The sequence below is a fragment of the Macaca fascicularis genome, chromosome 12, assembly GCF_037993035.2.
Source record: "Macaca fascicularis isolate 582-1 chromosome 12, T2T-MFA8v1.1".
NCBI lineage: Eukaryota > Metazoa > Chordata > Mammalia > Primates > Cercopithecidae > Macaca > Macaca fascicularis.
In genome coordinates, this window is record NC_088386.1 from 96,977,213 (window position 1) to 96,991,522 (window position 14,310).

Genomic DNA, 14,310 nt, shown 5'->3' on the forward strand with positions numbered 1-14,310 from the left:
AGTATATAGATATATATACACACACATATATATATTCATATATCTTTAAAGATGGTGGTCTTGCTATATTGCCCAGGCTTGTCCTGAACTCTCAAGCTCAAGGAATTTTCCTGCCTCAGCCACCCGAGTACCATCATGCCACTTTGTATATTATTTTTATACTCAGAAATAAAATTACAAAAGAGATTTCCCTTTTTTTGAAGGCATCAGATCACTCCAGAAGTGAACCATCTGAAAAAAATCTTTGATATTTATGTTGTCTCATGAAATCCTTGCATATGCTTTCTTCATTCGTGTTGCTAATATGAAAATGAAGATAATTTTGCATAAACCCTGGGTTTGACAATATTAACATACATATTCCATTTTCTTAACTTTCATGATTGCGCTTCTCCAGCCAAACCAGGTGAAGTCTGAATTTTATTTTTATTTTATTTTATTTTATTTTTTTTTTTTTATTTTTTTATTTTTTTTGAGACGGAGTCTTGCTCTGTCGCCCGAGCTGGAGTGCAGTGGCCAGATCTCAGCTCACTGCAAGCTCCGCCTCCTGGGTTCACGCCATTCTTCTGCCTCAGCCTCCCGAGTAGCTGGGACTACAGGCGCCCACCACCTCGCCCGGCTAGTTTTTTGTATTTTTTTAGTAAAGACGGGGTTTCACCATGTTAGCTAGGATGGTCTTGATCTTGTGACCTCGTGATCCGCCCGTCTCAGCCTCCCAAAGTGCTGGGATTACAGGCTTGAGCCACCGCGCCCGGCCGAAGTCTGAATTTTAATCAGGACCTGGTATTTCCCCTTGAAATTAATTAGCTAATTCCACACTAGGGCCAGAATCTTGAGGACTCTCTGCCTCTGATACTGGGAGTGGCATCCTGAAAGAAAGGAAGTGTCTGATCTTCAGTGCAAATGAGATTTATCCTTTGTCCTGGGCTCTAGGACTTAACAAAGAATCTTTGAAATTTTATTCAGATCACAATTATGCAGTAAAAGTGAGTTGCAGAGTGGTCAGAATCCCCAGTCTTTCAAATGTCTCTACTAAAAATACAAAAATTAGCTGGGCGCAGTGGCGGGTGCCTGTAGTCCCAGCTACTCCGGAGTCTGAGGCAGGAGAATGGCGTGAACCTGGGAGGCTGAGCTTGCAGTGAGCCGAGATCGCGCCACTGCACTCCTGCCTGGGCGACAGAGCAAGTCTCCCGTCTCAAAAAAAAAAAAAAAAAAAAGTGACTTTGGAAATAATGTGGCATAAATATTCCAAGGGGTTTAGACTAGAGTATAAAAACATGGTTTTGGACAGGCATGGTGGCTCACGCCTGTAATCCCAGCACTTTGGGAGGCTGAGGTGGGCAGATCACTTGAGGTCAGGAGTTCAAGACCAGCCTGGCCAACATGGTGAAACCCTACTTCTACCAAAAATAAAAAATTATCTGGGGGTGTTGGTGGGCACCTGAGGCAGGTGGATCCCTTGAATCTGGGAGCAGAGGTTGCAGTGAGCCGAGATCGTGTCACTGCACTCCAGCCTGGGCAATAAGAGTGAGACTCTGTTGCAAAACAACAACAACAACAACAACAACAAACATGGTTTAAACAACTGGCATGGAGAGATACATCCTGCTCTTCCTCACAGTGGACCCATTGGTATAGTTGGTTAGAAACATTTAAGGCCCTAAGACGAGGATTCCTACTAAGTGGCTCTATCTGTTCTTCAAGTGGGCACCTACGTACAGGATGGATCGGAACCACAGAGGCCTCTGTGTCATTGTCAACAACCACAGCTTTATCTCCCTGCGGGACAGACGAGGAACCCATAAAGATGCTGGTAAGAAAGTCTAGCATAGTTTATCAAGTGCAAATTGGGGATCTTAAAATTATTTTTTATTTTCACATTTTTTTCTGTGACTTTTATTTTCCATATATGTGTAAGGATGATTATTATGTTTCTGAGCCTCTTGTATATCCCTGGGGCATCACCCAGTCTGCTAAAGAGTAGCAAGAGTCTTTGACTATTCACAATTCTGAATAGAGGAGAGCGTGTACTGGGGGAGAGCATGCTGGACTGGCACGAGACAACCTGGGTGTGAGCTCCAACTCCACCACTAACTAGGTGTGTGATCATGGGAGAGTCAAGAGACCTCAGCTTCTTCAACTGTGAAACAGATGAAATGAAACACTGGCCACTGCCAATTCTCAGGACTGTTGTGACAACACTGGGTATTACATGATAGGAGATTCATTGTAAGATTTTATGGTTATGAAAATAAAAATAATCCAAAGCTTTAGGCTATTTGCTGTGCAATTTTTGTAACTATTAGCATCATTTCATTTTTTTTTTTTGGAGACATAGTCTTGCTCTGTTGCCCAGGCTGGAGTGCAGTGGTGTAGTTGCAGCTCACTGCAACCACTGCCTCCCAGGCTCAAGCCATTCTCATGCCTTAGCCTCCCGAGTAGCAGGGATTACAGGCGTGAGCCACCACACCTGGCTAATTTTTGTATTTTTAGTAGAGATGGTGTTTTGCTATGTTGGCCAGACTGGTCTCAAACTCCTGACCTCAAGTGATCCACCTGCCTCGGCCTTCCAAAGTGCTGAGATTACAGGTGTGAGCCACTGCACCCGGCCTTGTTTAAGTTCTTCCTTTTGTTTTGCATCATTTTTTTATTTCCCCTTTCTCTCTCTCTCTCTCCTTTTTTTTTTCTTTTTTAAACAGAGATCCTGAAGGGTGTGTTCCAGTGGCTTGGGTTCACAGTGCATATATACAATAATGTGACGAAAGGGGAAATGGAGGAGGTCCTGCAGAAGGAGAAGTGCAATCCAGCCCATGCCGACGGGGACTGCTTCGTGTTCTGTATTCTGACCCATGGGGAAGACGGAGCTGTCTACTCTTCGGATGAGGCCCTCATTCCCATTCGGGAAATCATGTCTCACTTCACAGCCCTGCAGTGCCCTGGACTGGCTGAAAAACCTAAACTCTTTTTCATCCAGGCCTGCCAAGGTGAAAAGATACAGCTTTCCAAATCCATCGAAGCAGATGCTCTGAACCCTGAGCAGGCACCCACTTCCCTGCAGGACAGTATTCCCGTCGAGGCTGACTTCCTACTTGGTCTGGCCACTGTCCCAGGCTATGTATCCTTTCGGCATGTGGAGGAAGGCAGCTGGTATATTCAATCTCTGTGTAATCATCTGAAGGTCTTGGTCCCAAGGTGAGAGTTCTTTTTTTTCTTTCATTTTTAATTAATTAGTTTTATTTATTTTTTATTTTACTCTCATTCAACACCTTTGGTAAGGGTGAGAGTTCTAAATTGTTCTGTCCATGTACCTGTTCATCCATCTGCCTACCTTTCTGTTTATCTATTTATCCATCTATCCATCTATCCATCCATCCATCCATCCATCCATCCATCCATCCATCCATCCATCCATCCATCCATCTAGCAACCTTGTATTGAGTACCAGCCTGGACCTGGAAAGGAAGATAAAGTTAAAAAAAAGACAGGGTCATTGCCCTCAGGTTGCTTATAAGCTAGAGGGATAGACAAACAGACGGGGAAGGGCATCCCCAGCTGGTAAGTGCACATTGTGAAGTATAGGTGTTACGGGAACATGCAGAATGACTACCTTGCCCAGATTTGAAGGATGAGAGGAAGCTTCTAGAAATGACAAATAGATGTTAGGTAAAGAATCAGGTGAAAGATATGCTGGGCAGAGGGAGTAGTGTGAACAAAAGCATGGGGGCCTTTTATTTGTTCCTTTGTTTATTTATCACTCACTCCTATTTCCTGAGCACTTATGTGCTATCTTTGGCATTCTATTTGTCACTGCTCTGACAGATTGCCTTCTGTCTTTGCCACATGCTCTCCTCTTGGCAGCTTTAGCTATATCTAGAGGCCATGGGCACCTCCATGAAAACGTCTCCAAAGTTGCCATCTCTGGCCCACTCGTCTCTGAATTCCTGGGGGGCAGAGACCCTGTTTCATTTAACTTTATATCCTCAGCCCCTGACCTGATATATTGTGAGCTTGTTAAACATTTGCTGGGCCAATGAATGACTTGCTTGAGCCCATCTCATTAACAGCCCGCTAGATATCCTACCTCTGTTTAGCCCTTGGACCTCACATTCAGCATACATGTTTCTGAGCTCATCTTCCCAGCCTTCTCCAGGAGCTCCTGAATTTCCATTTGAAGGAATGGCCGTAGTGCTCTTCTGGGAATTCAGGATTGGAGTCTTCAGTCAACTTTGCTTTTCTCTCTTCTTTACCAGCCCCTCCATCCTCATCACAGACATCAGAGGCTAATGTCTATGGCTTCAGTAACAAGGCAATATTTATTGAGGTCATACTATGTGCTTACTGTACTGGGTATCGAACTGGGGGCTGGAGGTGCAGCTGTGTACAAGAGAGACAAAATCTGCTCTCCAGGGAGCTAAAAGTCCAGTAAAGGAAGGACAGATAATAAAAATATGTGAATATTTAAATTATTATTATTTTAAAAATTCAACAATATTAAAAGGAGACAGTATACATGCATAATTAAGCAATGTCTGGTTTTTTTTTGGTACTCCAGAAATTTCTTTGTTATTTTTAATTAATACTTCATAACTACATATTTCAGGGTTATAATTTGATATTTCAATACATATATGTGTTGTATAATGATCAAATCAGGGTAGTGTATCCATCACCTCATGCATTTATCATTTCTTTGTGGTGAGAACCTCTAAAAGCCTCTCTTCTAGCTATTTTGTAATATACAACACCTTACTGATTGATCGATTGATTTAAATATGGGATCTCACCATGTTGCCCAGGCTGGTCTTGAACTTCTGAGCTCAAGCAATCCTCCTGCCTTAGCCTTATAAGTAGCTAGGATTGTAGGCTCAAGCCACAGTGCCCAACTCAGAATGCCTTACTGTTAACCATAGTCACCCCACTGTGCAACAGAACACCAGAGATTATTCCTCCTATCTAATTGTAACTTTGTACCCACTGACTAACCTCTCCTCATCTTCCCTTCCCTCCTTCCCTCTCATCTCCATAATTGCTGTTTTACTCACTGCTTCTACGATATCAACTTTTTAAACAAAGATTCCACATGAGTGAGAACATGCAGATTTTTTTGTGAGTCTTGCTTATTTCATTTAACATGATGTTCTCTGGGCTCATTCATGTTGTCAGACATGTCAGAATTTTCTTCTTTTTTATGGCTGAATGGTATTCTGTCGCTTATAAATATCACATTTTCTTTATCCATATATCCATTTTTGGACACTTAGGTTGATTCCATAACTTGGCTATTGTAAATAATGCTGCAGTAAATAGGGAGTGCAGATATCTCTTTGACATATTGATTGCATTTTCTTTGTCTGTATACTTAGTATGGGGATTGCTGGATCATATAGTATTTTTTATTTGTAATTTTATGAGGAACTGGCATACTATTTTCCATAATGACTGTACTAATTTAAATACCACCAACAGTGCATAAGTGTTCCCTTTTCTCCAGATCCTCGCCAACATGTGTTTGCTTTTGTTTCTTTGATAATAGCCATTCTAACTTGAGTGAAGTGGCATCTCACTATGGGTTTTTTGTTTTGTTTGTTTTTTAGACAACATCTCGCTCTGTCAGGCTGGAGTGCAGTGGTGCAATCTCAGCTCACTGCAGCCTCTGCCTCCCAGGTTCAAGCAGTTCTTCTGCCTCAGTCTCCCGAGCAGCTGGGATTACAGGCATGTGCCACCACACCTGGCTAATTTTTGTATTTTTAGTAGAGACAGGGTTTTACCACGTTGGCCAGGCTGATCTGGAACTCCTGATCTCAAGTAATGCACCCACCTCAGCCTCCCAAAGTGCTGGTATTACAGGCCTGAGCCACCGCGCCCAGCTGTCATTGTGGTTTTGATTTGCATTTCCGTGATGATTAGTGATGTTGAGGGGTGGAAGCGGATAAGTAGGAAAACTCCCACCACAACTATAGTGCTAGAGTCAGGCAGGACTGAGACTGGGGTTGAGCCTTCCACAGCGGAAGGAAGTCAGGGGTGGAGGCCAAGTTGGGCTGATTTTCCTGCTGCTGCTAAGAGAAAACCAATTAATGGAAGAAGGTTGGGGGTAGGGTTAAGGATAAGTATTTGTTGAGGCTCTCATGTATTGGAGGATGAGAGGAATCATGCTATAGCTAAAATTAAAGCCAATGTCACCAATGCGATTGTATAGAATTGCTTGAACGCTGCTGTGTTAGCATCTGCTTGGCCATGTCATCAGCCAATTAGTAGAAAAGATATAATTCCTACGCCCTCTCATCTGATAAAAAGTTGGAAAAGGTTGTTGGCGGTAGCTAGAATTAATATTGTGGTGAGGAAATAAGTAGGTATTTGAAAAACTGATAAATGTTCAGATCTGACTTTATGTATCATATTGAGAATTCCATAATAGATCAAGTGATTAATAGTGCTACTAGAATAAACATTATGGAGAAGTAGTCTAGTTTGAAACTTAATGAGACTTTTAGGGTTTGGATTGTTGTTCAATATCAGTTTGAGATGATGGCTTCTAGGTCTGTACACACGAATGTTGTGGGAATGAGGCTAATGGTGAAAGTGCATGTGATAGCTGTTTTTACTTAGTATAGATATGAGTTCTTTTTGCGAGGGTTGATAAAGGTAATAATAATTGGTAAGGTTAAGGAGATTAGGTTATTATAGTAATGGAAAAATACATGATTATTACTTTTATTTGGAGTTGCACCAATATTTTTGGTTCCTAAGATCAATGGATAACTCTCATCCTCTAAACATTGAGAACGCCATGTTGTTAGGCATGGGGGCATGAGTTAGCAGTTCTTGCATACTTTCTCGGTAAATAAGAAGTTGCGGACTTCTGTTATTAGACCCAAAATCTAACGTTTTGATTAAACTATATTTACAAGGTGTAAGTCCTATAATAATTTTAGGATTTAGAGATAGTAGGAGAATTGGTGAAAGGTGTGTAAATATTAGTATGTTTTCTAGTGTAAAGGAAGGTTTAATGCTGTTAATATAGTATGTTAGTGTTCCTCGTTGTGTTGTGACAAGTATATAGAGGGAATAAAGGGCTGTGATTAATATACTAAGTCCTATGAGCATGACAGTAATGTTTGATCAGGAGAATGAAGCCATTGTTACAAGGAGTTCTCCTTCTAGATTAATAGTGGCAGGTAGGGCAAGGTTGGTGAGATTTGCTGTGAGTCATCAAAAGGTTATTAGTGGAAGTAATGTTTGACGTCTTCGAGAGAGTAATATGATTCAGCAGTGGATTCGCTTGTAGTTTGAATTTGCTAGGCAGAATAGTAGGGACGAAGTAAGTCCATGGGTAATTATGAGGATAATTGCACCGGTAACACTTCAGGGGGTTTGAATGAGGATAGCTACAACAACAAGTGCCATGTGGCTTACGGAGGAATATGCAATAAGTGACTGACTTTAGATCAGTTTGTCGTAGACAGATAGAGCTTGTCACAGTTATGCCTCTAAGGATAATATCAGGAAAGGATAGGATATATGTTCTGTCAGAGGGCTGAGGATGAGGGTAAGTCGCATTATGCCATAGCCGCCCAATTTTAGGAGCGCTGCTGCAAGTACTGTTGAGCCGGCAATAGGGGCTTATACATGGGTTTTGGGAAGTCATAGACGAAGTTGGTATAGGGGTGTTTTTACTATGAAGGCCATTATTCATGCCAATCATATGAGATTGTTGGATCTAGAGATTGGTAGTTCTTGAGTACTAAATGTTATTATTATCATGCTCAGTGAGCCTGGGATATTTTGGGCACAAGTAAGTATCATAAGTAGGGGGAGGGATCCCACTAGTGTGTAAAATAAGAAATATGTACCTGCATTGAGGTGTTTTGGTTGGTTACCCCATCGGGTGGTAATAATTAAGGTAGGGATAAGTGTAGCTTCAAAGAGAATATAAAATACAGTTAGTTCTGTGGCTGTAAATGCTATGATTAGAAAAATTTGTAGGGAACTCAATATGGAAATACAGTTTTTTCCATAGGGGTGATTCACTGGAGAGGTGGTACTGGCTTGCTATAGTTATAAGAGGTAGTAGTCAGGCTGTTAACATTAGAAGGGGTGATATTAGCGGATCAGAGGAGAAAGTTAATGAGAAGTTGAATAGATTATCGTTGAATTGGTTAAAGAATAATAGGGCAATGAAGCTGATGATTAGGCTGTGGGTAGCCATATTGATTCAGATTATATAATTTTTAGAGAGTCATGTTATTGGTAGTAGTATAATTCTAGGAATAATTATTTTTAGCATTGAAGTAAATTTAGGTTATGTACATAGCCTAAACCATATGTGTTGGAAATTGAAACTAGTGAAGCAAGGCCTACCGTGGCTTCACAGGCAGCAAATACTGGTAGAGTAATGGGTATGATATTTGCTAGGATGAAGTGTATATTTAAAATGATAAGGGTATTTATGATGAATAATGATAATATTATTCCTTCTAGGCATAGGAGGGATGATATTAGGTGGGATTGATAGATTAATACCCCCAGAAGTGATATGATAAATGCTCGTATGATATTTATGTAAATAGAGGGCATTTGGTAAGTATGTTCTATCATAATCTAATGAGTTGAAATCATTTATTTTGGCTTAAACTATTTACTTTTTTCTTATACCTGTCTACCATTTGCATGTCTTCTTTTGAGAAATGTCTGTTAAAGTCTTTTGCCCATTTTTAAATGGGGTTATTTGTTTTTTTTGCTGTTGAGTTGTTTAAGTTCCTTATGTATTCTAGATATTAACCCCTTGTGAGATGTATAGTTTGCAAATATTTTTTCCCATTTGTAGATTGTCTCTTCATTCTGTTTTTTTTTTTCTGTGAAAAAGGGTTTTAATTTGATGTAATCTCATTTGTCTGATTTTGCTTTTTCGTCTGTGCTTTTGAGGTCTTATTTTAAAAATCCTTGCCCAACCCAATGTCGTGATATGTTTGCCCCATGTTTTCTTGCAGTAGCTTCATAGTTTCAGGTTTTACATTTAAGTCTCATACATTTTGAGTAGGTTTTTGTATGTGGTGAGAGATAAGTGGTCAGTCTTACTTTTTCTGCATGTGGATATCCAAGTTTCCCAGCATTGTTTTTTGAAGAGATTTTCTTTTACCTATTGTATGTTCTGGGCACCTTTGTCATAAATCAGTTGGCTGTAGGTGTGTGAATTTATTTTTGGGCTCTATATTCTGTTCCATTGATCTATGTGTCTGTTTTTGTGCCAGTACCATGCTGTTTTGGTAACTCTAGATTTGTAGTATATTTTGAAGTCAGGTGGTGTGATGCCTCTAGCTTTGTTCTTTTTGCTCAGCATTGTTTTCACTATTTGGGGTCTTTTGTGGTTCCATATACATTTTAGGATTTTTTTTCCTGTTTATGTGAAGAATGTAATTTTTTTTTGTTTGTTTTTGTTTTGTCTTGTTGTAGAGATAGGGTCTTGCTATGCTGTCCAGGCTAGACTTGAACTCCTGGGCTCAAGCAATCCTCCCACCTCAGACTCCCGAGTAGCTAGGACTACAGGCATTTGCCACTGCACTTGGCTTGTCACTGGTATTTTGATAGAGACTGCATTAAATCTGTAGGTCACCTTGGGTAGTATGGTCATTTTAACAAGATTAATTCTTCCAACCCATGAACATGAGATATCTTTCCATTTATTTGTGTTCTCTTCACTTTCTTTCATCAATGTTTTATAGTTTTCAGTGTTTAATATTTAAATTAGTAATATTTAAATTGTTTAATATTATTTAATAGTTTTATTCAATTATTATTTAATATTAATATAAATAATATTTAAATTAATAAGAAAAAAATTAGCGAGGTGTGGTGGCATGCACCTGTAGTCCTAGCTATTAGGGAGTCTGAAGTAGGAGGATTGCTTAAGCCCAGAAGTTTGAGGCTGTAGTGAGCTACAATTGCATTACTGTAGTCTAGCCTGGGCAACAGAGCAAGATCCTGTCTCTAACAAAAAGAGACAATTTCAGGAAGTGATCCCTGCCGTGAACAAATTAAAACAGGATAATGATAGCTTCTTGGTGCAGGTAGTATTTCAGGTGAGACTAAGTGGTAAGAAGAAAACAGACACAGGAAGATTTGGGAATAGAGAGCAGGTGCAAAGCAAGATGCAGGGATTGAGAGCAGGTAGGGGCCTGTATCCCTTCCCTGAAAAATAGTGAGGATAAGGATGAGGGGATGAGGGTAGTCATACTAATACTAAAAATGATGATCAGCAGAACAGTGTAGCCAGTGTTCTAAGTGCTTGACCCAATATACATCCTTTGATGCTCTCAGCAACCCCTCAGATGGGGACTGTTATGGTTCCTCTTTTAGAGCTGGGAAAACCGAGGTATGCAGCAGTGAGTAACCAGCCTAAGAGCACACAATGAATGAGTGATGGAGCCACAATTTAAAACTGAATCTGTTTTCAGAACCTGTGCTTGCTTCCAGTGATATGTATTGCCCGCCCTGAGAACGTTCTGCTAAATGCTATATGTCCTGCAAGTGCAGGCTCAAATGCTACCACCTGCATGAAGCCTTTTCTCTCCCTACCAACTAGAAGTGCATTCTCCTCTGAACTTGCAGCGGAACCTTGACCTTTCATTTGGTGTCGACCACATTCTGCCTTGTGTTATGAATATTGTGTATATGCCATCCTTGGTAAATGTTTTATATCTGCATTCTAAGTGTTTAACTTCAGGAATTGTGTCATGTTTATCTTTGTATCTCTCCCAAGGCTACAGATAGAGAGGGCATTGTTGGTATCTGTGGCATCTGCTGCATATTTGTTGATCTAAGACCTGGTACATGGTACCTGGTGTCTTTTCTAAGACCTGGTGTGTGGTTTCTACCTCCTGATTGAAAAAAGTTTCTTCTCTGGGCCAGGCACAGTGGCTCATGCCTGTAATCCCAGCACTTTGGGAGGCTGAGGTGGGCGGATCACCTGAGGTCAGGGGTTTGAGACCAGCCAGGGCAAGCAATATGGTGAAACCCTGTCTTTACTAATTAGCTGAGTGTGGTGGCAGGCACCTGTAATCCCAGCTACTTGGGAGGCTGAGGCATGAGAATCACTTGAATTCAAGTGGAGGCTGCAGTGAGCTGAGATTGTTCCACTGCACTCCAGCCTGGGTGACAGAGTGAGACTCTGTTAAAAAAAAAATTGTTTTCTTCTTTGTTGCAGACGGGAAGACATCTTATCCATCCTCACTGCTGTCAACGATGATGTGAGTCGACGAGTGGACAAACAGGGAACAAAGAAACAGATGCCCCAGCCTGCTTTCACACTAAGGAAAAAACTAGTATTCCCTGTGCCCCTGGATGCACTTTCATTATAGCAGAGAGTTTTTGTTGGTTCTTAGACTTCAAACGAATCATTGTCTGTATCCTCCAGCCTCCTGCCCAGCACAGGAATCGGTGGTCTCCACTTGGCATTCTAGAAACAGGAAACACCCTGTTTTCTGACACAGTCAATTTCGATTTTCTTTTTCTTTTGACAAGTCTAAATGTTAGAAAACACTCTTTTTTTAGGAGACAGTCTCATTCTGTCACCCAGACTGGAGTGCAGGGGGGCAATCTCGGCTCTCTGTAGTCTCGACCTCCCGGGCTCAAGCTATCCTCCCACCTCAGCTTCCCAAGTAGCTGGGACCACAGGTGTGTACCACCATGCCTGGATATTTTTTATTCTTTATTTTTTGTAGAGACGGAGGGATCTCACTTTGTTGCACAGGCTGGTCTCAAACTCCTGGACTCAAGTGATCCTCCCACCTCTGTCCGCAAAATACTGGGATTATAGGCACGAGCCACCACGCCTGGCCAGAAAACTTTCCTTATTGAAGACTTGGATTGTAGCCTTGGTTTTGGATGTGTACCCTAAAGAGAGAGTAATTGACCTTGGTTTGTGCAGGTACTTTTTTTTTTTTTTTTAACAGAGTCGCTCCGTCACCTGGTCTGGAGTGCAGTGGTGGGATCACTGTTCACTGCAGCCTTGACCTCCCAGGTTCAAGCGATCCTCCCACCTCGGCCTCCCAAGTAGCTGAGACTACAGGTGTGTGTCCACGCACAGCTAACTTTTGTATTTTAATGTAGAGAGGGGGTTTCACTATGTTGTCCAAGCTGGTCTCAAACTCCTGGGCTCAAGTGATCCTCCCACCTCAGCTTCTCAAAGTTCTGGGACTATACGTGTGAAATACTGTGTCTGACCTGGGGACCAGGGACATTTTAAGATTCCCTGGTGTTCAAAGAACCACGTTCTTAGGCTAGACTGAGCTTAGATTGCCTCTTTAGACAACTACCCCTTAGTTATAATTCTGTGTCCCCTCTGCATGGCCTTGAACATTGGACAATGAGGTTACAGTCCAGCCACCCTCTCTCTACTCTCCCCCTTCCTAAGACTTCTCTTCTGCATATCTAGTGAGGTGAACATTTGGTCTATGCCAGGCCCATTTCCTGCTTTTGTGTAAGGAAGGTGCTCACATAGGAAGTTTTTATTTGGTTAGAGACAGGTTTCCCTGTAGGAAGATGATGGCTCATTTACACTCAGCTGCTCTGCAAGCAGAAACTTTATAACCTGATGTCATATTCCATGTTGGACTGGGTGCGGTGGCTCATGCCTGTAATCCCAGTACTTTGGGAGGCTGAGGCAGGCAGATCACTTGAGGTCAGGAGTTCAATACCAGCCTGGCCAATACGGCGAAACCTCTTCACTACTAAAAACACAAAAATTAGCCAGGCGTGGTGGCGGGCACCTGTAATCCCAGCTACTTGGGAGGCTGAGGCAAGAGAATCTCTTGAATCTGGGAGGCAGAGGCTGCAGCGAGCCAAGATCACACAACTGCACTCCAGCTTGAGCAACAGGGCAAGACATTGTTTAAAAAAAAAAAATCAATGTTGGGGTTTCAGGTGACATTGACAGAACACCCAATTCAAATTGACTGAAGCAAAGAAGGGAATTTATTGCCTCTTTCACATGGAAACCCAGGAGTGGATAACACTGGCTTCAGGCAAAGCTTGAATCAGGACTCAATCTACAGGCCAGCACCTTTCTGTTGGCCGGATGTCCTCAGGGTTGGCAACTGCAGTGTAGACTGCAGTGGACAGTCCCCACCTTGTCACTACTACTACACTTTGCTCCTCTGGCCTGAGGGATGAGGAGAGAGGCTGTGTCAGAGACTGAAGCTGTTCTCAGGATCACTGGGCTCTTCTTGGCAGAGGGGATGTCTGGCTTGCCTGAAGGGGGTGGCTCTGTAAGGACATCTTGATGCTTTCTTCATTAAGATTTTGAATATTTTTATGTACTTGAGTTTTTTTTTTTTTTTTTCAATTTCTAGAGGAACTTTTCTTTGTTAATTCCTGGAACTGTATTTTGAACCCTTGAAGGTGAGCCCTCATAGGGAGATCCAAAGTCCTGTGGTTAACGCCTTTGTTTATAGACGAGGCAGCTAAGTCCTGGGGATGTGAACAACCTGCTGGCAGACCTCATTTACTGGATTTTCCTTCAGCCAGGTGAACTGGAATGGCTTGGGGCGTGGAAGGGCATTAGGAGCGTTTCATCTGATATGTGAATGCTCATAAAAAAATGTCGAGGAATGAAGAAAAACAATTCTCAGTGGTGCCTGCATTTATAATTATTTATGTGAAAGTCAAATTCATGTACAGTACATTTGTTATAAGAATATTCACAAGAACACTGTTCCGATGTCCCTGATTGTCACGTGGATTTGAATGTAGCTTGACAGAGGGAATGTCTAATCCATATTGACAGGGCAGGAGCACCGTCATCTCATCTCAGACAAACACCGCCACTTTAAGTTCCAGTTCCCTTTCTAGCCTCATGCATTTCAAGGAAATCACTTCCCTTCTAACAGCAAGCAGCCAGAAAGAGAAGAGAGTAAAATACAGATAAGACAGCTCTGGCACAGAGGTTAGGGGGTGGGGGAAGTCTCTTGGGTAACTGCCAAACTTTGCCCTCATACAATAGGTTCCAGTAAAACAATGGGCCTTAATAAGCACATTCCTTTTCCTTCAGGTACACTAAGATAGGGAAGCTAAAAGCAGACTGGAGGGGGGCAGGGTATACCTACAGCTGCAGAAAGATTGTATGGGAACGGACACACTCTTCCTCCCAGATAAGCACAACAAAGAGATACAAAAACAATCCAAGCCTCTGATAAACTCTCCCACCCTAAATCCTTAAAAACTCTTAGTCTGTAAGTGAGTGGGCTCTGACCTAACTCTGCCAGAAGCCCCTTTCAAATTTGCTTTCTCTAAAATAAACCTGTCCTTGACTGTCAA

The 14,310-nt window shown here is 41.8% G+C and overlaps 1 protein-coding gene across 3 annotated transcripts in view; it reads left to right on the forward strand.

Annotated features, from left to right (window-relative positions):
• The window catches only part of CASP10 (caspase 10), a 40,286-nt gene extending 25,976 nt beyond the window's left edge, over positions 1 to 14,310 (forward strand). For 2 of the 3 annotated variants that reach the window (XM_005573907.5, XM_074009734.1), the window contains 3 exons: positions 1,705 to 1,813; positions 2,700 to 3,192; positions 11,201 to 14,310. In XM_005573907.5, the coding sequence (XP_005573964.2) occupies positions 1,705 to 1,813; positions 2,700 to 3,192; positions 11,201 to 11,354 (756 nt within the window). In that variant the 3' untranslated portion in view covers positions 11,355 to 14,310. The remainder of the gene's footprint in view (positions 1 to 1,704; positions 1,814 to 2,699; positions 3,193 to 11,200) is intronic. The other variant, XR_012421371.1, reaches the window with a different exon arrangement.